The 25,174-nt window shown below is 32.2% G+C and overlaps 1 protein-coding gene across 4 annotated transcripts; it reads left to right on the top strand.

Annotated features, from left to right (window-relative positions):
- Positions 1-327: 327 nt before the first annotated feature.
- Positions 328-24,237, top strand: LOC127730227 (ceramide synthase 5-like). Of its 4 annotated transcripts, none has more exons than XM_052238516.1 (12): positions 328-474; positions 8,536-8,632; positions 10,463-10,654; positions 11,814-11,943; positions 12,435-12,541; positions 13,250-13,307; positions 15,184-15,234; positions 16,677-16,769; positions 17,963-18,091; positions 20,201-20,307; positions 22,185-22,371; positions 22,890-24,237. In XM_052238516.1, the coding sequence occupies exons 3-12, from the start codon at positions 10,485-10,487 to the stop codon at positions 23,052-23,054; spliced, it is 1,197 nt and encodes a 398-aa protein (XP_052094476.1). In that variant the 5' UTR covers positions 328-474; positions 8,536-8,632; positions 10,463-10,484; the 3' UTR covers positions 23,055-24,237. The 4 variants fall into 4 exon arrangements, with proteins under 4 accessions (XP_052094476.1, XP_052094477.1, XP_052094478.1 ...); XM_052238517.1 differs by lacking the exon at positions 328-474 and adding an exon at positions 1,782-2,266; XM_052238515.1 differs by lacking the exon at positions 328-474 and adding an exon at positions 7,106-7,481.
- The last annotated feature ends 937 nt before the right edge of the window (positions 24,238-25,174 follow it).

Below are 25,174 nucleotides of genomic sequence, written 5' to 3'. Positions count from 1 at the left end.
TTTGGTTTAAGAGTTTTTTTCTGCAAGCGGGGGTAAATTTGTTAATCTATGATTTCGAGATCAGGTTAATATAAATTAGTATATTGGTAGGCTATGTCATGTTCAATCAACGGCAGTTTAGCTGTTCTCAGGGGGCGGATCTACAACTGGCTGAAAGCTTAATTTAATGTACTGAGTCAGTACTTTTATTGATACTACACAAGTATATATAGTGGAGAAAATTTATACAGAAAGTGTTAATTTGCTTCTTCATTTCAAGTGAGAACAACAGACGTTTTTATCGTGTGATGACACACTATATTGATTGATAACGAGGTCTATGTATAAAGTTCATCAATTGAGTCTTATTTACGTTTTATTATATTATGGATTATAGCGAACACAATGTCTTTATATCTGTACATACACTTTGATCTTCAGCAATGAACAGAATCGTTTGTATATGTAATGAAAACAAAGCAACCACGTGTTCAGGTCTGTAGATTTTATGATTAATATATAAGTCTTTGGCATATTTTGCTAAGTTTTGTTAACTGTTTGGATAACTTTCCAGAAAATAAACCTCACAACAACTTTATTTTATGGTGCAGCTATTAAAGAAACATATATAATAATAATCTGTGTTTCAATTTCAAGTCACAAGTAGAAACGGAAATTTTATATTAATTAGTCTCACTTTGACTAAGAAAACCCAAGGCATTTTGGTCATAAGGAACGTAATGCATATTACCTAGATGCTTGTATACATAGTATAATTTGGTTCAAAGATAAGTTCATATCACTTATGTAACATATAATACAAATACAAATAAATGCAAGCAAAGTTGATTTTTAGCAATTTTGGCTCATGGATATTGGTTGTTCTGTTTAAATCATGCTCTTTTGAATTTGACGGTGAAAAAGTGAACGATCCATTTATTTAGCTTCCAAAACTTTTGCCCTCGACCCATTGACCAACCCACGACTATATGAAGGTTATTTTTCCTCAGAAACAACGTTAAGCCTACTGAAATTGACGTTTATTTTAAACTTCTGGCGATAAATTTATGTCACCAGTGTTTGATTCGACGGCGCTTAAATGTACTAATAAGGTTTGACAGATAAAAAACCGAGTCTCTGGTCCTTCTTACCATAGTATGTGTAGTGTGTAACATACTTTACATAGATAATGTGTAGAAGTATTTACCTTGAAGCTGTTATCGGGTGAAATATCATGTACACACAGTGTATAAGATCAAATAAATGTAAATGAATATTCTCATTAGTATGTAATTGAATGTCAAATAAGTCGGAATTCTATCCATATAGGGTAATGATTTTTTTCTCGTTAGTTTCAGTTTAATTTCAATACTTTGTATATATTTATGATAGTCAGGCTCATATAATACATCCCTAGAGACATCAAGTTATATGATGCTTCATGACTAGGATTTCCTTTTCAATGACATGCCTCAATTCTTTTCACGAGTCAACTTCGTATTTAATTTGGCCTTTTAACTTTTTTTATTCGAGCGTCACTGGTGAAGTTTAAGCCTAGTATGGAGTTCACTTTATATATATATATATTACACACCATCGTTTTAATAGTCTTAAAATTATGCCGTTTATTGGACACATGATTAAATAGGTGCTATTGAAAGCACATGTCGTTGTTTCATATATTTTGTCTCTTACTTAGGCTGTAATGTATTTTGTTGGTCGGTAACTCCCTTGGTTTGACAATGAGCTTGATTGTATAGGAAAAAAATATCATCAATATCTCCTATCACCCGGATCAAATTTTGATAATCAAATAAAATTGTAAGTTTGTATGGAAATAAAAACCACACATAAGACTACTTTTAAGCATAAAATGAATAATTTATACATTCACATCGGTACAGTAACAAGTAGTAGAATTATACTAATTAATATCATTGATTGATCAGATAGTTAACAATCCATACTTGATATTACTGTTTGAGGCATGACATCGCAAAATTGTTCTGCTCCTGTTTTTCTATTGTCCTAAACTACATTTTACAGCTCCAAAGCACTGACAGTGTACATCAAGCAATCAATACCTACACATTATCACTCTTGTTTATTTCACATGCTACATCACACACACAAGGTTCTTTCTATGTCACACATTCCCAGGTATCCACAAATATCGCTGTCCATCTCCTAAGGGATCACATGATGACTTGATACGAAGAGTAACTTTAGTACAAAAATAATTACTGTGGGACCGTAACTGTGATGGATGTATTCATATTTTCTTCTTGTAAGTGCATATTTTGCTTTATCTGTTTATATGTAGCCATTGATTTTCAATGCGTTTTTACAGGATTTTTACATGATGTGAATAAGTAACATGTGTCATACATTAAGTGTTGTAAATAGTTATTTATATATAGATGACAAATATAGGCGTGTTGTGCAGATACTTGACTGTAAAAAGTAAATGTTTGGTTGATTTTGGCTACATTAATAAGCTTAGGGTTCTGTTATTGGGGTGGTAGCTTAATTTGTACATGTTTTAGTCACTAATAAATTAATGGGGGTAGAGCCACGTGGGTACAGCACAAAACCTCCGCAGCAGGTCTTCTTACCCCCGCTCTGTAATGATCTGTAATGAGTTGTAGGGATGAGCTGCTGGAATAGAGCAATTTCAAAGCTTCATGATATATGATAATATGTATGTATATTTGTTTATTGTGTTAATACATGTTAGTCACAAACTGTAAAGTTTATACGACAATAAAATATTTGATTTGATTTGATTTGATTTGATTTGATAATGTCGAGTAATTAAGATGAGAAATGTGACACGGTTGATGATTGAATCATAAATATCTTAAACTAATCAGATGTTGATTTTCTTCGATGTGATCGAAACTAAATGCATCAGATGTTTGTTAAATTTATTTATCTCTCCTTTAAAAGGGTACGTATGATAGCTTTCATTTGTTTTTTTTCTTTTGACAAAAAATATATGATAATCGAGAATGTATTTGTGTTATTCCTAGTGTTATTCAAAATATATGAAAAGAGTAGGGTTCTCAATCTCTCAGCTTTTTACCCCTACCAAAAAAAGATGGAAGCACCCCCCCCCCCCCCCCCCCCCCCCCTCTCCTAAAAAACCCGAGCCCCAGCTCTACACTTTATTATAGCAAAGTAGAGATGAAAGAGTTGTAGAGTTGAACCGCTGAAATCTGTCACTATTTCAAAATAGATAATATATGATAAGGTAAGGAATTTAGGATGTAATATGGTTGTATCTAAATCATAAGTATCTAATCAGATTTCGATATTTTTCATATATGGGATTTAAACTGCAAACTGCAGTCGTGAATGCATCAAATATTTGTCAAATCTATTTATCTCTCTATGAAATAGCATTATCATAATAGCTATAGGTGTATTTTTGTAAAATATATATGAAAGGGTATGTATTTTTGTTATTCAAGATATATGAAAAGAGTGGGATATACTGGATGTCTTACCGCAAAGGTTTGAAATTACCCCCTTTCCCATTACGATAAGCGAATACCTCGGTATGTAAATATCAGAATACTTTTTTTATTTATTCAAGAAAACCTAAAACAGAATGTATTTCAGGAAATCAATGGATATCTGCATTCAATAACTATGATTTTGTGAATTGATCTCTAACACATTTAATGATTATTAATCTCCGTAACAGTATAAAAAGTACTTTTGATAGTTTCAGCATTGGTCTACTTACCGCGGGAAATTGATGAGACCAATTTTAATTTCGTTGGCTTACTACATATTCGTTTTTAAAGGATAAACTAAGATTGATTGATTGATTGTTGATTGCTTAACGTCCAGTGGCAAATATTTCATGCATGTTTAGGATGAGAACAAATTAAAAATAAATACAATAGGTAGTTGTTGTAATTGAGGCCGTCCGGGGTAAGGTCGGGAAAATTTCGACTGCCACTGCAATTCTGACCGGACGTGGCTGCGTACTTGATACATCCCACACAGCCAAACGGACGCCCCACTTTGGCAAGGGTTTTACTGCCGGTCGGAAGAATATGTAGTGACCATATTTCTATTCCCCAGTCATCCTTGGGGAGATAAACTAAGAATAAGCTGGTCAAATCAATTAAAATATAAACGTTCCACGTCATTATATATTGGTTCATTTATAGAATCGCAAAAGCAAATAACAACATTCATCATTATATTAAAATTTCAAAAGGTATGATCTGGTTTGGGAAGTTATAACCATAAAAAGTTTTTTTTTAATTTTCTGCTGATGGAATCATAATTTCACATTAAATCTCTATATTTGAGAAACAATTTTGTTTATGTTAATATCCCCAAGTGATTAAAATCTATGTCCGGACACATATCGTTTGATCTATCAATCACATTCAATTATCACGAGTATCAAATCTGGGTGTCACCCTTGAAGGATTGTGGCATGTAGGTTCATTACATAAGTGGTATGTTACCCTTCAAAATTTATCGACTATGACTACTACATTTTTAAACATTACAAAAATGATATTTTAATGTTAGTTCTTTCAAAAAAGAGTGTATTCCACTTGTGTCATTTGATATTCTGGCTACCCTGATTGACGTAGTCACACGGGGTAGATTATTTTATTGTTTGTTCATTCAAAAAAGAGTCTATTCAACTTCTGTCAATTGATCTTCTTCTGACTACCCCATTGGTGACTGGGGTATAGCAATATGGTCATGTTTGTCTTCTACAGACCGTCAGTAAGACCCTTGCCAAGAGTGGGGCGTCTTCTTTGTGTACATTCGCAATCACTATAGTTCAGAATGGGGACGTTAAATCCGATGCCTACTGTAGAGAGATGACCAGGATCTCTGCATGTTAAAAGTCTTAACAACAACTCTCTGAGGGGTCCATAGTTGCCCTGTTGCAAGGCAAAATATCCGTCCCAATCACATATGCCCTCATTTCCCAAAGCAATCCAAATTGACGGTGTATCCCCCAAAATATCTGATGTGATACAAAAACAATATATATGGTTATAATCTTTATTAATGAGCATATTGAGCTAAAGAGAATATTTTAAAGACAATTCTTAAACTTGTTATCTAAATGTGGATAGTAAAACCGTAAAAAGCTAGATGGGAATTCATTTTTTTTTAATTCCTGCTAGTGGAATCATACTTCCACATTAAATCTCTATATTTGAGATAAAATTTAGTATTGACCACTTATAATACTATCCTTCCTTTAAAATTTTTATAGAAAAACTTACGCTAATATTTATAGAAATCATAGACGCCACGTGCTGCAAACACGTGCATATCAAACTAAGTGAGAAGGAGAAAATGAAACATGACCACCAAGGAAAGGGAAATTAACAATTGAAAGGAAAAATTGTCCCGTTAATCATAAATATTATTGGTTTGATGATAACCATGAGAAATTCGAAAACGATATTGATCGCTATTGATGTTTGATATAGAAAGAGAGGGTTGAGCATGATGGGATGGAAAAGTTTTATTGGTTTATTTAAAAAAAAAAATCATCAAGAATAAATCGTTTAAATGTATTTTGATATATTTAGCACGTTGTGTTTATATTATTTGCATTTCATTAATCTTTGCATTAAACTGCGATTCAAAAGGAGTAAAGAAATAAATTTGAAATAAGTAGGGTGTATCTGCAAAACGACATATATATATATATATATGACTGTATGACTCTGATGTAATTACTGAACTATCGTTTCCTGTGAAATTTTAGAATTGTACCAGCTCATATTGCACATTATCTTTCTTTTGTGATACATCTATGCAGTCTCTGTTGTAGATAATTAACCTGCGTCAACTTTGAAATATTAGAATTATACTTTTTAATTTGTATATGTCTCTGGTTGAAGATTGTTTTAGATAAATCAAAATAGATTGATATGATTCATTTTACATCATCATTAGCATACTGATGAAGGATATCTGTTATCCGAAATATTTATAGATACTTATATATATTGTTTCCTTTTTTGTATTGGTGTTGTGTACACTTTATAGGCGTGTTTCCTTTTTTTATATTGGTGATGTGTACACTTTTTAGGCGTATGTATAATTCATTAATGGTGTACAGTTTCGTAGTTTCGTTACTCGTAACGATCCAGCGCCCTCGTAAAAAAGATCCAAAAAAGGAATTGTAATGACTGCATTCATTTGTTTACCCCTAAAATGTATACGAAGGACATTATTAACCAAAAGTCACAGGCACTTGTCTCTAAAAAAAATTTCCTATATACCTTAATATAACACGTGTTATATTAAGGTATAAAGGGGAATAAAATTCTGAGACAAGTGCCTGTGCCAAAAGTATCTAACTTAATGCTTAATTTTGATTTCCGGACACAAATCGTTAGATCTTTTAATCACATCCCAAGTATTATGAGTACCAAATCCGGGTGTCACCCTAGAAGAGACTTGTTACATGTAAGTTTATTACGTATTATATGTTACCGTTCAAAATTTATCGACTATAACATCTACATTTTAAAAACACACACATTACAAAAATGATATTTTATTGTTTTGTTTTGTTTTTCTTCGAAATAGAGTCTATTCAACTTATGTCATTTGATCTTCTTCTGGCTACCCCTAACGATATAGTCACAAAAGTGATATTTTATTGTTTGTTCTTTCTAAAAAGAGTTTATTCAACTTCTATCAATTGATTGGGGTATATAAATATGGTCATATTGGTCTTATAGCGACCGTCAGTAAGACCCTTGCAAAGAGTGGGGCGTATACTTTGTAAAAATTTGCAGTCACTACAGGTCATAATAGGAACGTTAAATCCGATGCCTTATTAGTGAGATGACCAGGCTCTCTGCACATAAAAATTCTTAACAACAACTCTCTAAGGGGTACATAGTTGGCCTGTTTTAAGGCAAAATATCTGTCCCAATCCAACATACCTTAATTTCCCAAGGACAGTCCAGATTTCTCGCCTTTCGCCGTATTGTCGACCCTACCTTGCGGAAATCTAATTATTGTATTTTGTTCTTGTTCTAAACATGCATGTAATATTTGCCACTGGAGTAAAGCAAACAACCATCAATCAATCAAGTTCTTCTAACGTTCACCTTTGAGCGTAAGACAAACTATTACTAGAGTCTTACCAACTAAATTAATCTATATAGTTATTTTTTAAAACGAGAGGGATATCTGCACTTTACAACGACCAGATAATATATGGATGGTGTGATATTATACATATAATACAATCTAAGAGATGATAATATTCGTATATTCTATTCGTGTATATCTTGTACATGTTGTATCGGGTTTTTAAGTGTTTCCTGTTTTGTTAGAAAGTCCCTGTAGAACCTATTATTTCCTGTGTGTTTGTGGATATTATACATGTTATGTTGATGAATTAGTCTGACTAAAAGGTTCAAGGCCTGACCATTACATTTTTAATACGCCACCACTTGATAACGCGGAAATCGCACATAAATAAGGTAGGTCAATGCAGACATTGCTTTGTTAATATTTATTCGTTTATACATAACGCATTATCTCTCGGGATACTGCATTCATATTAGTAAACTAAGGGTTTTCTTGACATCAGCGATCTCTAGCTGCGTTGTTCTTTATAAACTTTTGTATATGAAACAATTTAATTTGGCCAAAAAATAGCGTTTATTAATTAAGGTGGTACCTAACACTACAGGGAGATAACTCTGTAAAAATCAGCTAAACGTTTTAATTACGTTGTATTGTTAAGGAAATATTATGCTTCTCAATGATCAAAATTAGTGTTTGTCAAACTGCTATAAACCAATGAAATTTTTCTGATAAAGTGGTAGGTTCAAATTTTTTGAAATTTTTATATTTTTGTCAAAGGGTCAAAGTAAACATTTTGTCAAAATTTTATGAAAATTAAACGAGCCAAATTAATATTAGTCACGGTGTTGGGTACCACCTTAAGTCCCAACTGCAAGATATCGGAAGCGTTGGCTTGAGCAACAATCTCGTGGGTTAATTCAACACGACCAGTATTTTAATAACGATTGCTTTATTCTCTGTTAGCATTCAGTTAGTGTAATGTATAATAAACGTTCGCATTTTGAAACACTGTATAACAACTATACAGCTAATTAGAAAAATGTCTGTAAAGGATTGAAAATGACAGAAACTGCAAATTCAGATGATAAATTCAGAATGAGTATTAACACATACACACAACACATGCACGGTTCCATGATTTGATGATAGGCCCCTTCTGCGAATAAGGAGTTAAAGGACCATATTTTGAATTTTGAAAAAAAATGGCTGTAATATTACCCATAAATTACATTTTTTTTTAATTTTACAATGAGTTATGGTCCTTGTTTAAATAAATACCAGATGCCTTGTAAATTTTGAATATATAATATTAATCTTTTATAACCAATACTGGGGGGGAGGGGGGTTATAACAATTTTCCGTCTACGTTAACTGATGCTGATTTTAGTTTTTACACAAGCGTGACAAGATAACGTTCTTTACATCGAAATTTTATTCTAATTTTAGCTTCCAGTTTAAAGAAAGGAAATCCAGATCATTACCCAGAAAGTCTATATAAAAATAGAGAGACAAATCTGTTGTTCTGAAAAATTACCACTTTCTTGTAAGTCCATATAAAAATAAGGAGACGTGATATGATTGGCAATGAGACAACTATCCACCAGAGTTCAAATGACGTGGATGTTAGCAATTATAGGTCACCGTACGACCTTCAACAATGAAAAAAACCCATACCGTTATTCAGCTATAAAAGGCCCCGACATGAAAAATGTGAAACAAATCAAACTAGAAAACTAACGGCCTAATTCATATCAATACGAAAAAAAACAAATATGACAAACATGAAACAATGAAAACCATTGAACTACAGGCTCCTGACTTGGGACAGGCACATAAAGAATGTCGCGGTGTTAAACATGTTTGTGAGCGCTCAACCCTACCTCTAACCTGGGACAGTGGTGTAACTGCGCAACATGAACAAACTATAAAAATCAGTTGCAAATGTTTTAATTCAATAGATCGGTACGAAGCACCAAAAAAAAAATGTCTTATATTCTTGTATATAGTTTTCCGTGTGAAACTGGAATATTCAAATCTAGAAAAGGGCAATTATTGCCGACTGTATTAGATATATTTGAAGTTAGTTCCCTTGGAAAATTTTCGCTGTAAAATTAGAAAATTCTTAATTATTTAAAGCAAAAATGTCATCAAGGTAACGGTAAGTGTTTTTAAATTAATCAACTAAATGTAGTCTGATTCATAACAATACAGGAACAAGTCTGCTATTAAAGGGGCGCAATTGGTGCCTATAGGAGTGCCTACAACCTGTCGTTAAACTTTATTGTAAAACATACAAAGATGTTGTCAAGAAGAACCTAGCCTGAAGTGTTGATTATACTTCAATTAGACAGCTACCCACAAACACAAAAACTTGAGACACATCTAGAGGTCAAAAAGAGATCTTCGACAATAGAATCGTGCCTATACAATATGCAAAGCTCTTGATCGTCGATATTAAAGAGATGAAAATAATTGAAGCAGAGACATGTAAAGATCAACACGAAATTCCTGAATGACAAAATTCGACTTATTTAGATTTTGTGGTATTTTAATATGTAGTAGATCATTTGAGCTATCAACGGAGACACAGTGACAAAGGAAAGATATGCGGAAATTTTTTTTTCAACCATTGTATCAGGGCATTACTATTGAATAATTTTGCATATAAATACAATATTGTTTGAAGTTTTATTCAATGAAAAACATCAGGTATTATATAATAAATTATCACAAAATGTTATCAAACACGTAAGGTGTGCACAAGTGGTCACATTTTAACGAAAGTTGTAGATTTTGACGAACTATTGAAAGAATATATAATAATTTAACGTCGATTTATTAGACGCGGAGGATTCACAAAAAAAACTCCCATTAACAGACACTAAAAACAACAGTAAAAACATTTCTGCTCAGCAGCCGACATCCAAAGGTACGACAAAGACACCTATATTATACAAAAATATATATTTGACATAGCTTCTTTGTTTTAATGTATATAAAGTTGTACGGTTTCTGTTTCAAAGTTATCAAGATGCACATTCATAATGTACCTCAGGGGCCTCGGCGGCCGAGTGGTCTAAGTAGTTCATCTACTATCCCTAGCCTGTCAACACTGATGTTATGAGTTCGACTCGAATATTAATTGACTAATATTGCCAGTTGTCCTGTTGAAGGTCGGCGGTTCTCTCCGAACACTCCAGCATTTTCCACCAATGAAAACTGGCAAAAAGGTGCTAAAAGTGGCGTTAAACACCAAATAATCAATCAATCTATCAATCATATTGAATTATTTATACAACTCATGCATACTGTTTACATTTAAATGTCATTTTATATTAATTGACTAATTAAAGAATGCATTTTCGTATTGTAGATAAGTGAAAATAAAGAAAAAGATGTTCGAAACATTGAACAAACAGATAAACTGGTTGCAACCAAGCATAATGCGACCAGAGGATGAAGCAGAACTACCAACCGGAAGCTATGTTCCAATTCTCTCTGACATAATACTTCCGTCCTTTGCCATGGCGATTTCTATGTTTGTACTACGAAAATTGTTTGACAGGTGACTATATAATTATATATAAATATGATACTTGATTTTTATATAAAAATGAAAGGATTACAATATCAAAATGCTGAACTAATTTATTGAATATAACAACACAGTAAAATTCATGTGCGGATCTAGGATTTGATGTTAGGAGGGATGTTCTTGATGATTGGGAGTTAGAAGACCATATTTCGACAAAAAATTGGCAGTGATTTTAACTATAAATTACTTTTTATCGGGGGATGGCGCCGAGTGCGCCCCGGCTGAATCCGCGCCTGAAATTTTATTTTAATTCGGTAACTTGCTACTCTTTCGTTCAACGAAAATAATATATCTAAGACTTCTATTTTTTAAAGTTCCTGTCAGATTCTATGCATTTTGCAAAGATTGGAAACCTTGACGGCCAATAAGTTATTAAAAAAAATGTCATATGATAGAGAAAATTGGCAACTGTCATCAAATGATTAAGAAAAAAGACTTCTTTTTATTTATATATTTTTTTGTAGATAATACGTATGTGTATTGTTTATTTGCTTTATTTCATGTATTTAGTAGCAATCCGATTATTTGGATTTTACTCTAATAAATATCTTATTTTATCTGTTAACCCCTCTTATTGACGGAATAACTATAGATGCCTGATTAAGTAACGGAACTAGTGTATTTTACTGAATTCATGGAGTATATACATGAGGGTGTGGATGGGGGTTTATAGAATAGAGAATAATGGGCAAAAAAAATATAGAATAGACAAAATGACCGAAACAATAGAGAATAATGAGGTGCTAAAATATATAGAATAGAGAATAATGGGCATAAAGTATATAGAATAGAGAAAAATGGCCTTAAAAAATAAAGAATACAGAAATGAAGGACCCCATACAGACCCTCATACATTATATAATGGTCCTTGTTCATGTTTATCACTTTTCATGATTCCTCGTATTTTCTTTGGTGTTAGACATCAAAACTGAAGATTGGAAAATTTGAAAAATAAAATTAAACATTTCTCTTTTTTAAACGGATTAAACAGGATTGTATGACATTTATTCTTTTATTGATTTAAATAAAATAACAATCATTATATTAATAGAAATAGTTCTAATAATTATGAGTACTATTATTATAATAATCTATTATTAATAGTAAAATTAATAATAATCACTGACAGGTTTATCGTGTTGCCGTTTGGAGCTTACTTTGGAGTTAGTGAAACAGTCGTAAAGCAACATTATATTCGTCAACCAGTGTTAGAATCAGAATATATAATAAACAAGTCTCCTAAAGATGACGTAATTTTGGTAAGTTAATTTAACAGAGAGAATTTCTTCAGATTTCTTTGAAAGAAATTAGTTTTTAATTTTACTAGACACGGCTTTCATTTTCTGAACGGACTATTATAACATATTCATTAGACCAAAGAAAAACAGAAGAGATTATTCGTCCCTAGTCGACTTTATGGACTAAATGTAGGTATGGGGTATACGTTTATGAGACAATAGACCAACGAAATGCGAACGAACACACACACACACATAAATGTAGATGACAATTTAAGGTCTTCCACAATTAAATGTCTATACGATATTTCTAAAATAAAGAAAAGTAAAAAGTATGTTTCTGTGAAATAGTGACATACATAACATATATTTAACGGTAAAATAGTATTTGCCACTTCAAGCTCGGAATATGCAGGATAGATTTAACTTTTTTTTCAAATTGACAGCTTATGCTTCTGTAAATATTCTCAAGTGATGATTAAAGAAATGATTTTGTATTTTTATGTCAACAGATTTTATGTAAGAAAACTGGTATGACGGAAAGACAAGTACAGGTTTGGTTCAGAAAAAGACGTAAAGAAAACCAGGCCTCTGATTTAAAAAGACTAAGTGATGCTGGGTATAAAGGTTTATTATTAAAAATTGAAATATATATTTTAAATTATTCAATTTTGTACTTGTAAAGTAAAGTATTTATTTGCGTGAAAAGTACGAAAAAGATGCATTCAAAGACAGTAAATGATGAAAATGAAAATAACTCGCATGTCACACCTCCAGCTGCCTCTCTCGCCCTTGGGTGGAGGTAAAAAGGTGGCAAGTATTACAATACAAAACAAGGGGATGTGGTTGTAAAATAGACAAGTAACCAGTAGAGTACAAATGGTGTGGACTTTATCAAAATGTAGGTTAATATACAGCCTTCAACAAGGAACAAAACCCATACCGAAATAGCCAGACAAAAGAAAACGCATGATTATGACAAAACAATATACGGAAAACAAATTATTTTTTTGACAGACAGCAAGCAACAACAAAACCCTGAATTACTGGCTCCGGGCTTTGGGCAGGCATATGTCGAATGTGACAGAGTACAAGTCTATTAATACGGTCAAACGGCTGATGTGAATTTGACTCGAAACAGTAACCAGTGAAATAGTACAAATACATATGAAATAATGCCTATAGTTCTACCATAATATGGTTCTACGTAAGACGATCATCTACCCCTCAAAACATTCAATTCTAAATAACATTGAATCGATTCAAAAATAGTTAATGTATTGCCACATATAATAATAATCAACTTGGAATGACATTTTTTTTTCAGGTGGTCGTTTATTTTTTATGCTTTGTTATCATGGTATGGACTTTATGTCTTGTGGGACGTAAGTATTGCAAGATTTCTGAATAAGATTATATTAACATTATACTTCATTCGATCACTTTACTTCAGGTCTTAGTAATCGATAAAAGACAAGCTGATCATGTACTAGATCATTTGTAGATAATATGTTTTTTTTTATAAAATTTCCATAAATGATCTAGTATCAGCTTGTCTTTATGGTGCAATGACACAACAAGATAAAAAAAAGAAAACATCTTATTTGAAATTGGCTTTCAAATATTCTGCTTTGATCGTTCTCGATGAAGATAAATCTAGAAAAGCATTTCGAATGCATGAAATTTACAAAGTATTGTTGTTATTTTCACAGCAATGGGTCGATACCACTGCCTGTGGACTACACAATTTTTAAGTCTCGATGGTATCATGATCATCTCAGTAGTCAGTACTACGGTTCAGACATGATTTATAACTTATCTTTTTTAAATTGTCCGTTTATAAATTATTAAGAAACTAAGATTTCAACTCTCTCAGTCAAGGTTGATCTTGGATAGATTTTGGCTTTTATTTGTAAGTCGTTTTTGGTTATATGTAACTCTTCAATCTGTTATTAGAGACTATCTTCAGAATTATATGCACTATCTACAAAATGTAAATTAGCAATATAAAATGCATCTTCCTTACATTGAAAATCTGATATGTAGCATAAAATTACATGTACATTTTGGCAGCATAAATTACATGTTTGCATAAATGATCTAATATCTACGTTACAACATTACGTGATATTTTTGTCTGATTTTTACATTTCTAATAAAAATCAAATGTCTTAAGATGTTACTTTTATACGTTCAGCTTTTATTACAGATTCTTTCATCAATATTTTAAAGGAGGAAAATATTTGATGAATATTGCTCAGTCAACCATGAAAGTATTGTATAACTTTATCTTCCATGCTTCAACTGATTTGACTTTTAATCTGTCTACCGCCACAATCACAGATCTAATTTAAAAAGATTATGTGTGTGACTTTGATATGATAAAAGGAGATGTGGGGTTTTAATGTTTATAATCAAGACAACAACCAACCGACACACAACCAAAACGCTGCTATGTACCCTTATTAGTCACCTACCGAGGAAGTCAAAGGGGACTTTAGGTTTGCACTCCGTCCGTCCGTCTGTCCTGTCTGTCTTTCCATCCGTCAGTCCGTCAAATCAGTTTTCCACACTTTTTTTCTTCGTGTTTGTAGTTATTGATTTGAATTTTGGTATATAGTTTTATCATGAGAAGTTACAAATCAAGATCGAATTATGTTCCGGTCTGATGATTTTGTGCAGAGTTATGGTCCTTGGACTTAGAAAATTCACTCAAATAATCAGTTTTCCGCACTTTTTTTTGTCATGCTTGAAGATATTGATTTAATATTTAGTATATAGTTTTATCATGACAAGTTACAGATCAAGTTCGAATTTTGTTCCAGTCTGATGATTTTGTGCAGAGTTATGGTCCTTGGACTTAGAAAATTCACTCAAATAATCAGTTTTCCACACTTTTTTTGTCATGCTTGAAGATATTGATTTAATAATTGGTATATAGTTTTATCATGACAAGTTACAGATCAAGTTCGAATTTTGTTCCGGTCTGATGATGTTGTGCAGAGTTATGGTCCTTGGACTTTAGAAAATTCACTCAAATAATCAGTTTTCCACACTTTTTTTCGTCATGCTTGAAGATATTGACTTGATATTTGTTATATACTTTACACCATGACAAGTTATAGATTAAGTTAGCATTTTGTTCCAGTACATTGAATTCTTAACCGGTAGGGGACTAAGTATTGCCATGCAATACTCTCAAAATGCTTATTTTGTTCTCTTGTTAAGTGCTTTTTAACAATCTATTATTTTTTATAACAGAAACCATGGTTTACAAGTTCAATGGATTGCTGGATAGGATGGCCTGCACAGGTAAAATACTTTCATATATGAAATAATTGTCACTGTAGTTTCTCTTATAGGGTCTGGATGGGGTTTGAAGAATAGAGAATAATGGCCAAAAATACAGAATAAAGGACCCGCAAGATAAAGAATATTGAAAAATAGACCTCATAATATAAAGAACACAGAATAAATTGTTGCTAAGATATAAGATAGAGAATAATGGGCAAAATAATTAAAGAATACAGATTAATGGACAAAATAAATAAAGAATAGAGAAAATAGCCTAAACATTTAAAGAATATAGAAATAAAGGACCCCATCCAGAACCTCCTTTAAGGGGTTGTTATTGTCCGGTTGGCCTTGACATTTATCATAATATAGAATAATAAATATAAGCTTATAAAGCTCTCTTTGCATGATATATGATTATTCAGTGCACTTCAAATTTTAAAAAAGTGAGATTTTTTATGTAGAGAAGAATATTCCACGAAAACAAGCACGAACCCAAGAATAGTTTTAACATAAACATAAGGAGATGTGGTATGATTGTTAATTAGACAACTATCCACCCACGTGTAGCCACCAAAGTGGATGTAAGCAATTGTAGGCAACCATACCTCATTCGGCAGTTAGATAAGTTCCATATCGTATTGTCGGCTATAAAAGGCTAAAACATGAAAAATGTGAAACAATAACAGTCGTTTTGAAAGTAAATGGCTTTAAATCTTTATATCACAGGTATCTTTAAACAAATCGTCGTGTGATAATGATGTATTTTACATTTGATGATAATGGTAAAAATAAGAACACAATGCCATAAATATTTTACTGAGACATAAAAAGTTTTGTAGGAATCGAATTTACTGTACATGAAGAGAAACTCTTTGTTCGATTGTTTTTTTTAATAGACAAGCAACTTAGATAAACAAATCATCCCCTTTTTGGGAGATAGAACATTTCACTACAAACAATGTTGTTTTAGAAATGTATCCCTATATTTCCATTGGAGATAGACCATGGATTTTTAACTGTGTAATATAATATTCCCAATTCTGTACTGCTGAATATGCTAAGAATTGCTCATAGATTGAGTTTAAACCATGCATACCATTTAGTCATAGTACTACTAAGATAATTTTGATAACAATTATTTAACAGCAAAAATACATGAGAAATAGTGGAGATACAACACTATAAAAATGTGTTTTCTCAAAACAAACTAGATGAATAAACCATTATAATCAAATATGAGTGTTCAAACAGTGTAGTACTGATAAAAACTCGTAGAGTGTAGAAACCACGTATTATAGTTGTACAGGGAGATATACCATAGCCCTTGGATCTCAAATATATAGCTATCTCCATTATTATCAAAAGTGGACATATAACACTATAAGATTCACATGACAAATGTTTACCTTTTTTTTTTAATAATAAATATTTTACGAATCCATTTATCTTATTTCTAGGCAGTAACTGACGATGTTTATTGGTATTATTTGATAGAGCTTGGATTCTATATGTCGTACCTATATATGATATTTACTGACCACAAAAGAAAGGTATGGTTTGCTGCTGCTGGTATAGTTTCTCCATCATTCCATAGAAAATATCTTTGTTTCAAGAGAGGAAGTTTAAAGATTATCTAAACCACTGGTATCAAATACGAAAAATATAATTTTATAAATGATAACAATTAAAGGAACACTAAATAAATAGATTTTGCAGAAACGTTAAAAAGGACTTGGTTCTAGAATATTTACTTGAGGTTAAACAAAATCACAACACACTGAAAGTAACGGTAATTAAATGTATACTACGGAATTTATCTGACATGAAAATTAATAAAATAACACATTGCATAATACATCACAAAAATAATAAAAAACCCATAAATTTATATATGTACACATCATGCAGTTGTTGAATACACTCTCCTCAATGACCTGGACTTTTTAATAGGAGCAGCATACGGCATAACTGACGGACTTAATGATCTGGATTGTCTTGTCATTATCTGAACGTAGTCGTGAATGGTCCGGAAAGGTATGCCAAGTACTCCCGACAGTTCGGTGCGTCCCGTAACATTCAGGGAATTCAGCCGATTTTGTCTAGTCGGATTACAATCGTGACTATGTCATGACATATTCTGCTGTATCGGATCAAAATCATAACAATGTTCTGTGTTGTCTGGACGGTGTCCTCTGGAACGGGCATGATCCAGAGAAGTTTTTCATTGGAGTTTCTTGCCGATTAAGTCCTAGATCTTTCTGATCCAGCCAGATCCAGTTGGATCCAGCCGGATCCAGTCGGAAGAATTTGGACGCTGTCGGGACAGAGTCGGTCGTTTTTTACCATGCGAAAGATACAATTCGGATTGAGAACGGGATAATCGGAACAAATTCGGCTGGAAACGGCTGAATCGGGACGCTTCTTGAACAATATCCGATTGTTGTCGTGATTATATAAATGTTTTTTACGATAAAATTTGACTTTCCATTCACGAATCACAGGATCTTGATCAGAGAATAGGCACTTGCCTCTGAAAAAAAATACCTAGTTATTTTTTTCCAGAGACAAGTGTCTGTAGATCAGGCTTATGACAAATTTCAATCGGGAATAGTCCCACCAAGGACGGCAGTAAACATTCTGAATGTGTTACTGAGGAATAGTTCAATCACTTTAAAAGTTATTAATGTATATGTATCTCGGTTCTTATTTTTTTTTAGGATTTCAACATTTTTTTCTTTTATAGGATTTTATGGAATTTTTAGTTCATCACAGCGTAACAGTAGCATTAATGATATTATCTTGGTCTATAAATTGTGTACGCATCGGAACATTAGTATTAGTAATACACGATCAAGTGGATTATTTTTTAGCTGTAAGTACTGTATCGTTTAAAAGGGATTTTGTCCACTAAAAGATAACAAAAATAATAATATTTATATACGTCCGATAAACATGTATTGCTTACAAATGCACAGGAGGCGGTTGTCTTAACAATTTTTCTAGTTAATACAAATACGATAATTGTATATATAGTTTGAATGGAAAAAGTTCAAATTGTTCCAACAAGTTCTATTTATTAGTGTTCAATTCATTCGTTGTTTAATCTTTTTAGCAAGACATAACTTGAAAAAGAGGACTTAACTGCTATTAAGTTATTAACACTTATGGATAATAATATTTTGGTATTGCACAATGTCATGCTTTTCTTAGACATATAATGACTTATTTACACAAAATCCGTTGGAGGTGTACTGGAATAAATGAGTAATGTGAATAAATCAGATAGGTCATATTGATGGGCGTCGTTCATAGTACAATCTGCCTTATTTCACATGTATTTGAACTATATACACGGATTGATTTTAGGCTGGGAAGCTTGTTGAATTTGGGCTTTGAACTTGCTTTCAGTCTTTAATCTTTTTGTGCTTAGTACTGACCTGGTGAGTCAAGCTCTTTCCAACTGCTTTCTTTCAAAATAAGGTAACTTACGTTTAAAGTAGTCTAGGTTTTATTTTCAGATCTGCCTCGGATAATAAGAATGCAACGAGATATGGGGTATACGTCAATAAGATATAAACTCAACGACACAAAAACAGAGAAAGACATCTAGCGGTTAAGAGACGGTCTTCTACAATAAACTAGTGTGTATAGAATATTTCAAACTCTTAATCGCACATTCTCAATCTAGGAAAGTCGTGAATAAATTTCACAGATTTTAAAAGACCAATCATCAACACTAAATCCCCGAAAAAAACATTAACAGACGCACTTTGACGAGGCTCCTGACGTGGGACTTATTACGCATGGACACAGCGGGGTCAAATTACCTTCGGTTCGCTAAGCATCCCACCCCGATTTTGTCCTTTTCGATAAGTAATGCAACAAACATGCAAACAAAAAGAACTAAAAACAATAGTTTTTTTTCAAATAATACCATATCAATGAATGCTTGCAGTTACTGAAGGCAAGCTCAAAATCCTTTATTTTTTATAAGTACTAGTAAAGCAGTAATACTAAAAATAACGTATCTAGAATTATCACAGGTACCAAAGGAAAAACTCAAAATTTCTAAACCTGCAGATAAAGAAATAGGCACCCTATGTGCACGGTAAACCTACTGATATAGAAATAATGCCGTGTTATGCTTAACCTGCTGATAATGCCGCACAGTCAATCCAAAAAATACCTTTATACCTTAAAAAACCGCGTATATAGGTTTATTTTCAGAGACAACGACCTGTGTAATGCCGTCCTAAAATTTTAAGTTTCATATCGGTCTTTAATCTTGGGAGTACAACAACGGCATGCATGCACGTAACAGAAAGGCACGACCTTGTGCTAACTAAAGGAAAGAATATGATGACACACCTGTTACAAATATTAAATAAAGATAACAATAAGGAATTCTAATGTCAGAGAGAAGCGAAAGATACCAAAGAGATATTCAAACTCACAAGTCGAAAACAAACAGACGATGCCATGACGAATAACAATCAAACGACAAATAATAGTATACAAAACACAACATAGAAAACTTCAGTCTAAGCAACACGAAACTGGGGGCGATCTTAGGTGCTCCGGAAGGGTAAGCAGGCCCTGAACCACTTGTCAAACCTATATAAGGTTTAAAGACAAGACAACGACCATTTTATGTTATCTGTCTAAATTCAGGTGGATAAGTGCCATTGTTAGATTAAAATAATCTTGATTCTTTGGAGAGAATGTGTCACGGGTCTAAATAGCTGTCGTTTAAAATGCAAGTCCATGACGTTACGTGGGTTCTTTATGAAGGTTAACTTGAAATGGGAGTCATACATGTAAGATTAAAGGGAACACATTTTCAATGATATGGGCACCATTTGTTCCCATTGAAAAACTATTCACTTTTGTAAATATATGTTATCTCATAAACGAAAATTATATAGCAAAACAAGTAATGATTTTTTTTTTGCATGTTTGATTAAATTTGCATATTTTTCAGTTGGCAAAAATAGCTGTTTATATTAAGAAACAAACAATGGCAGACATTGTTTTTGCAATATTTCTTCCTATGTGGATAGTAACAAGACTTATGGTTTATCCATATGTGTAAGTAGATTACTAAGAGTTAGTCATATATTTAGGTTATTTAGTGAATAGTGTACCAATTTATATAACTTATGTATTAATAATTTGACCATTTGTTAAAAAAAGATTTTACCTACAAAGACTAGTGAGTTCACCGTCAAATTTCCGCCCATTTCAAAGATAAAGCAAATCATATTTTGTATAATTGTCCCACATACAAATTCCAAATGTATAAAATTTCCTCATACAATGTTAAAATAAGGAGATATATATCATGGTATGATTGCCAATGACACAACTATCCACCAGAGCTAAAATGACGAAGATAAAATCAATTACAGGTCACTGTAGGGCCTTCAACAATGAACAAATCCATACTGTATAGTCAGCTATATAAGGCCCCAGCATGAAAATTGTGAAACAATTCAAACGACAGAAACTAACAGCCTAATTTATACAAATTCAATACAATTTACGAAAAACAAATATGACAGACATGAACCAACAGCAAACACCGTACTACAGTCTCTGACTTGACAGGCACATAAACATGTACCGGTGTATAACATGTATGTGAGCTCTCAACCCTCTAGCCTGGGACAGTACAGTACAACATTAGAACAAATGCAAATGGCGTAAAGTTTGTTATAATAATAAACCTAAATTAAAATATGAACGAGACTCGATTAAAAATACAAGAGTCACTAAAGAGGTGACAAAAAATCTGATTAACTAGACTATCACTTTTTACTAATTTTTGGAATGTAAATCGAAATATTGGTGATGATAGCATTGATGTCAGATGTAAAAACATTCGTAGGCTATAACACTAATGGCATGTTCTGTCAATGTTTATTTTTATGCCCCCACCGCAGCGGAGGGGGCATTAAGTGTTACCCTTTTGTCCGTCTGTACGTCTGTCCGTCAGTACGTTCGTCTCAAGACAATATTTCTCGTCTCTTGATATTTTGTTCGTGTGTTGATTAAAGTATTGTAATAGATTTGAAAGATAAGTCAATTACAATTGGTTGTTATGCAGTTTGTGGCATTGCTTTGCTGTTTCTCTCACATTTGTATGCCCCCGTCGTCACGCCGTCACCACAGGGGCCATTAAGTGTTACCCTTGTCCGTCCGTACGAACGTACGTTCTAAAATTGGTTTCCGTTCTCTAACTTTAATTTGCTTCAACCAAATGTTATGAAACTTAAATAATGCTTATTGCATCAAAACAGATCAAGTTCGTATTTGGGTGGCGTCACTTCTACCGTTCTGGAGTTATGCCCCTTTATATATGCGTTTCCGTTCTTTAACTTTAGTTTGTCTCAACCAAATGTTATGAAAATTATACACAATGCTACATTACCACAAAACTCAGATAAAAAAATCGAATTTTGGTGATTTCACGTTCACCGTTCTCGAGTTATGCCTCTCTATAGCGTAATATGCAAGCGGGGGCATCATGTGTGTCCCATGGACACACTCTCCATTTAATTTTTTTTAATAATGCCATATACTAAATGTGTCGTTAATGTAATCGTTTTCTTCCTGTTATATTTTATTTTCTAATAATGTGATTGGCTTTAACATGTGAATGTTTGACTTGATTTCATCTTCTAAGTTTCTTATTTGCCTAACAAGGAATCGTTTATAAATTACGCTTTCTTAAAAGGTATTTGTCCATTGTTGAAGGCACAATGGTGACCTGTTGTTAGATGCATACTGTCTAGTCCTTTGGTTGTTATTGGATTGAATTGGGATAAAAGGAGATGTTGGGCGTATCAATGACATCAAACGAACATAACAAACAAATAACATGTCTCTTTATATTACTATCTGTAAATTGTGGTCCGTTGTTGAATCAAATTGAACTAATAATTTGTTATACTTCTTGTTTGCAGAGTATTATATTCTATATATATAGACCTTCCAGCTTATGCTAATGATAGTCGGCCATATATACAAATGCATGATAGAAGTACCATTGGACAAGTTTTAAAATCTTTATTGGTAGTTTTACAAATACTCCATATCATGTGGACGATAATTATTTTGAAGTCAGCAGCAACAAAATTCACAAAAGGAAAGGTAATAAAACTAACTGTACCAGTTTTACTGCACCAGTCGGGAATTTAAGGTCTCTTCACTCGACTTCAGTGATGTTGGAGGCCAAACTATTTGAAATTTCCAATTATCTTACAAACGTTGAAGAGTTTGTAAAACCAAAGCGAAACGAAAGTAAAGCCCGGTGACCCGGACAAGGAAACAGAGCTTTGCATGAGAGATACATACTTAATTAAAAAAAACCGCGTAGAGCAGTATGAAAGTTGTAATACCGTGTAAATGAACCACATTCATACATTTTGAAAAGTACCATTCATTTTTTTTTCTCATTTTCTTCTCTATTTGCTTTAAATCTTATTCAAATGTCATTTATAGTCTTAAATCAGAATTATGAACGAAAATACTATCAAAAGTAAATATAAGTTGTAGTTAAATAGTAAATTCGAAGACATGCTTCTGTTGATTTGTTTAAAAAATTGGACAACCCCACGATTACAAAACCACAGTATATTATTCAACATATGTCTTTATTTTTCGTCTAGCTGCAAGACACGCGTAGTGATACGGAAGAAGAGGATGGAAACGAGGCTAACACCGAAACAATAGACAATAAACGTAATTTTAAAATATCAAACGGAAATGCTGTAAATGGCAAAGATGGTAATATGGAAGCAAATGGAAATAGCTATAGCAATGGGAGGACTTAATTCCTCAAATCAGAATACTCTGTTATTTCATTATTTTGTATGCAACTGTAATTTTATGCCATGCAATGTTCTATGATATGCCATATAAACTACACAAAATAACTTCTTTAGAATAGAAATATTTTTTTTATAGACTAAATATCAGTTTTTGCAATTATTTTTTATTATTATTAAATTTTTATAGTTACATCATACACATGCTTTAATAATTCCAATCAAAAATTGATGTATTACTTATTTATTCAAGGGGCATTAACTACGAATTAGACAAAAAAATGAAATATGATTTTTTTTTTGGTTTCAAACATTCATAAAAGCGGAATGTTGAAATAACATTTCGCTATTAGCAGTCAACATCGCTGACATGTATTATTGACTTGCACCTCATTTAAATCCGTATTCATGCAAACTTTAATTTGACCTTCAGAGGAGATGGTATGCATATGTATTCAGCATATAGTTCATTAATTAAAAAGAAAAGAATGTGAACATTGAAAAGTGAAACAAGGGCGCATCAGAAATAACAATTTCGTAGACTTATCCGGACCACAAAAAATCATTTTGATACAGGCAATACGATGATATATATGTATTTTTAATCTATAACATGAAATCAAACAGACCTAGAAATATCGTCATTATACGATTGCTCGTACTTGACTGTCTATTTATATTTTTATTTATGTTAATATTAGGTTATTTTTTGCATTTGGATCTTTTGTAATTTGGATATACGTTTCAGTATGTTAACTTAAAACTAAAATACAAGAATTTGTCACGAGTCAAATCGGTGAACATGAATTATACAGCTAATGCCCCTTTAATAATTCCAGGCCAAAATCGTTTGAAAGACACACGTTTTGGTGTTTAATAATGATATATATTGATGTTTCACTTCTTTATTCAAAAGCAATATTTTCGACTGAAATACAACTTGGAGATTAAGGAAGACCTTTTTTTACATGTTACTATTAGAAAATGGGTGATTGGGGGATCTAATATTAGGTCCCAGTGTGACTGAAATGTATAAAAGACCTGCTTTTGATTGATGCATTTACATTTTTGCATATTCATTTTTTAATGTTATCTTTATTTTAATCATTATCAATTATTTGTTTTTTTCCATGGTGTATAAATTCCAATTGCAGTTGATTGGAAAAATATAAAATACTGAAGAAATATATTATTTTGGGTTATTATTTAACAGTTAGCAGAGAGAAGTTTCCCATAATGTAAGATGTAAGCTAAGACCACCACCAGATTTTATTGACCGAATGTGTCTTTGCTACCATTTTGTGACCTAATATGTTATATATTTAATAGCGATATAGACTATGTCTAGTGTATTAGAATTTTCTTTTGAAGTCTTGGATAACCTGCATTTAGTCAGGTTTTCTCCCATGCCAGTTATGTTTTTTTTTCTTTCTGTTTTTACAAGACATGACAGCATGTATCTACATAACTTAATATGTATATTCATCAATTCCTGCAGATATTTAAACAGCATATTCTTGTTAGTAATACATAAAATAATACATATTTTTCTTAAACAAAACCATTAGAATTTTTAATTAATCTTACTCAAACTAACATTAATAGTGGTCTTTGTCTTTTATTTTGGAACTTAAAAATTAGAACTTTCCACATTTATATTTAAGCCAAATTTTAAAGAAACGGAACATCCTAGTAACCTTTTCAATTGTAAATTCCCCGTTGAGATCTTGTTATGAAGTGACATCAGACATCTTAATATAACCAACCAGAGTGCCATTTTAAAACAACAGTTGTATAAATTTTGTGATATGCTAAAAAATGCAGAATGAATTATGAAAAATGGAAGTTATTCTGATTTATAAAAATATTGTAATGATTTTAAGACCAATTTTCTCACATTTAACTGGTACAGTGATAACATGGTTCACTCACGGATATTTCATGGAAGTCCAGTGCTTTTTAAATTCTAGGGTTCACAAGGTGAATTTTAACATGGTCCGAAATTATGTGCTAAAAACGACATGTACGATTGAGGATACAACGTTGGGTGAAACGTCAAGTACTATCCTTCAAGCGTATAACAAGATAATCATGCTTTTTGAACAAACTTGTAAAGCAAAAATACC

The sequence above is a fragment of the Mytilus californianus genome, unplaced genomic scaffold (assembly GCF_021869535.1).
Source record: "Mytilus californianus isolate M0D057914Y unplaced genomic scaffold, xbMytCali1.0.p SCAF_2, whole genome shotgun sequence".
In the NCBI taxonomy this organism is placed as follows: domain Eukaryota; kingdom Metazoa; phylum Mollusca; class Bivalvia; order Mytilida; family Mytilidae; genus Mytilus; species Mytilus californianus.
Note: the sequence above shows the minus strand (reverse complement) of the source record. Positions and strands in the feature narration are given on the sequence as shown.

Excerpts from the sequence above, each read along its gene's own strand:
- LOC127730227 (XM_052238516.1), top strand. The coding sequence starts at position 10,485 with ATGTTCGAAACATTGAACAAACAGATAAACTGGTTGCAACCAAGCATA. Across the intron at positions 16,770-17,962 it reads TTACTGACCACAAAAGAAAG|GATTTTATGGAATTTTTAGT; the intron begins GTATGGTTTGCT and ends TTTCTTTTATAG. Across the intron at positions 20,308-22,184 it reads CTTATGGTTTATCCATATGT|AGTATTATATTCTATATATA; the intron begins GTAAGTAGATTA and ends TCTTGTTTGCAG.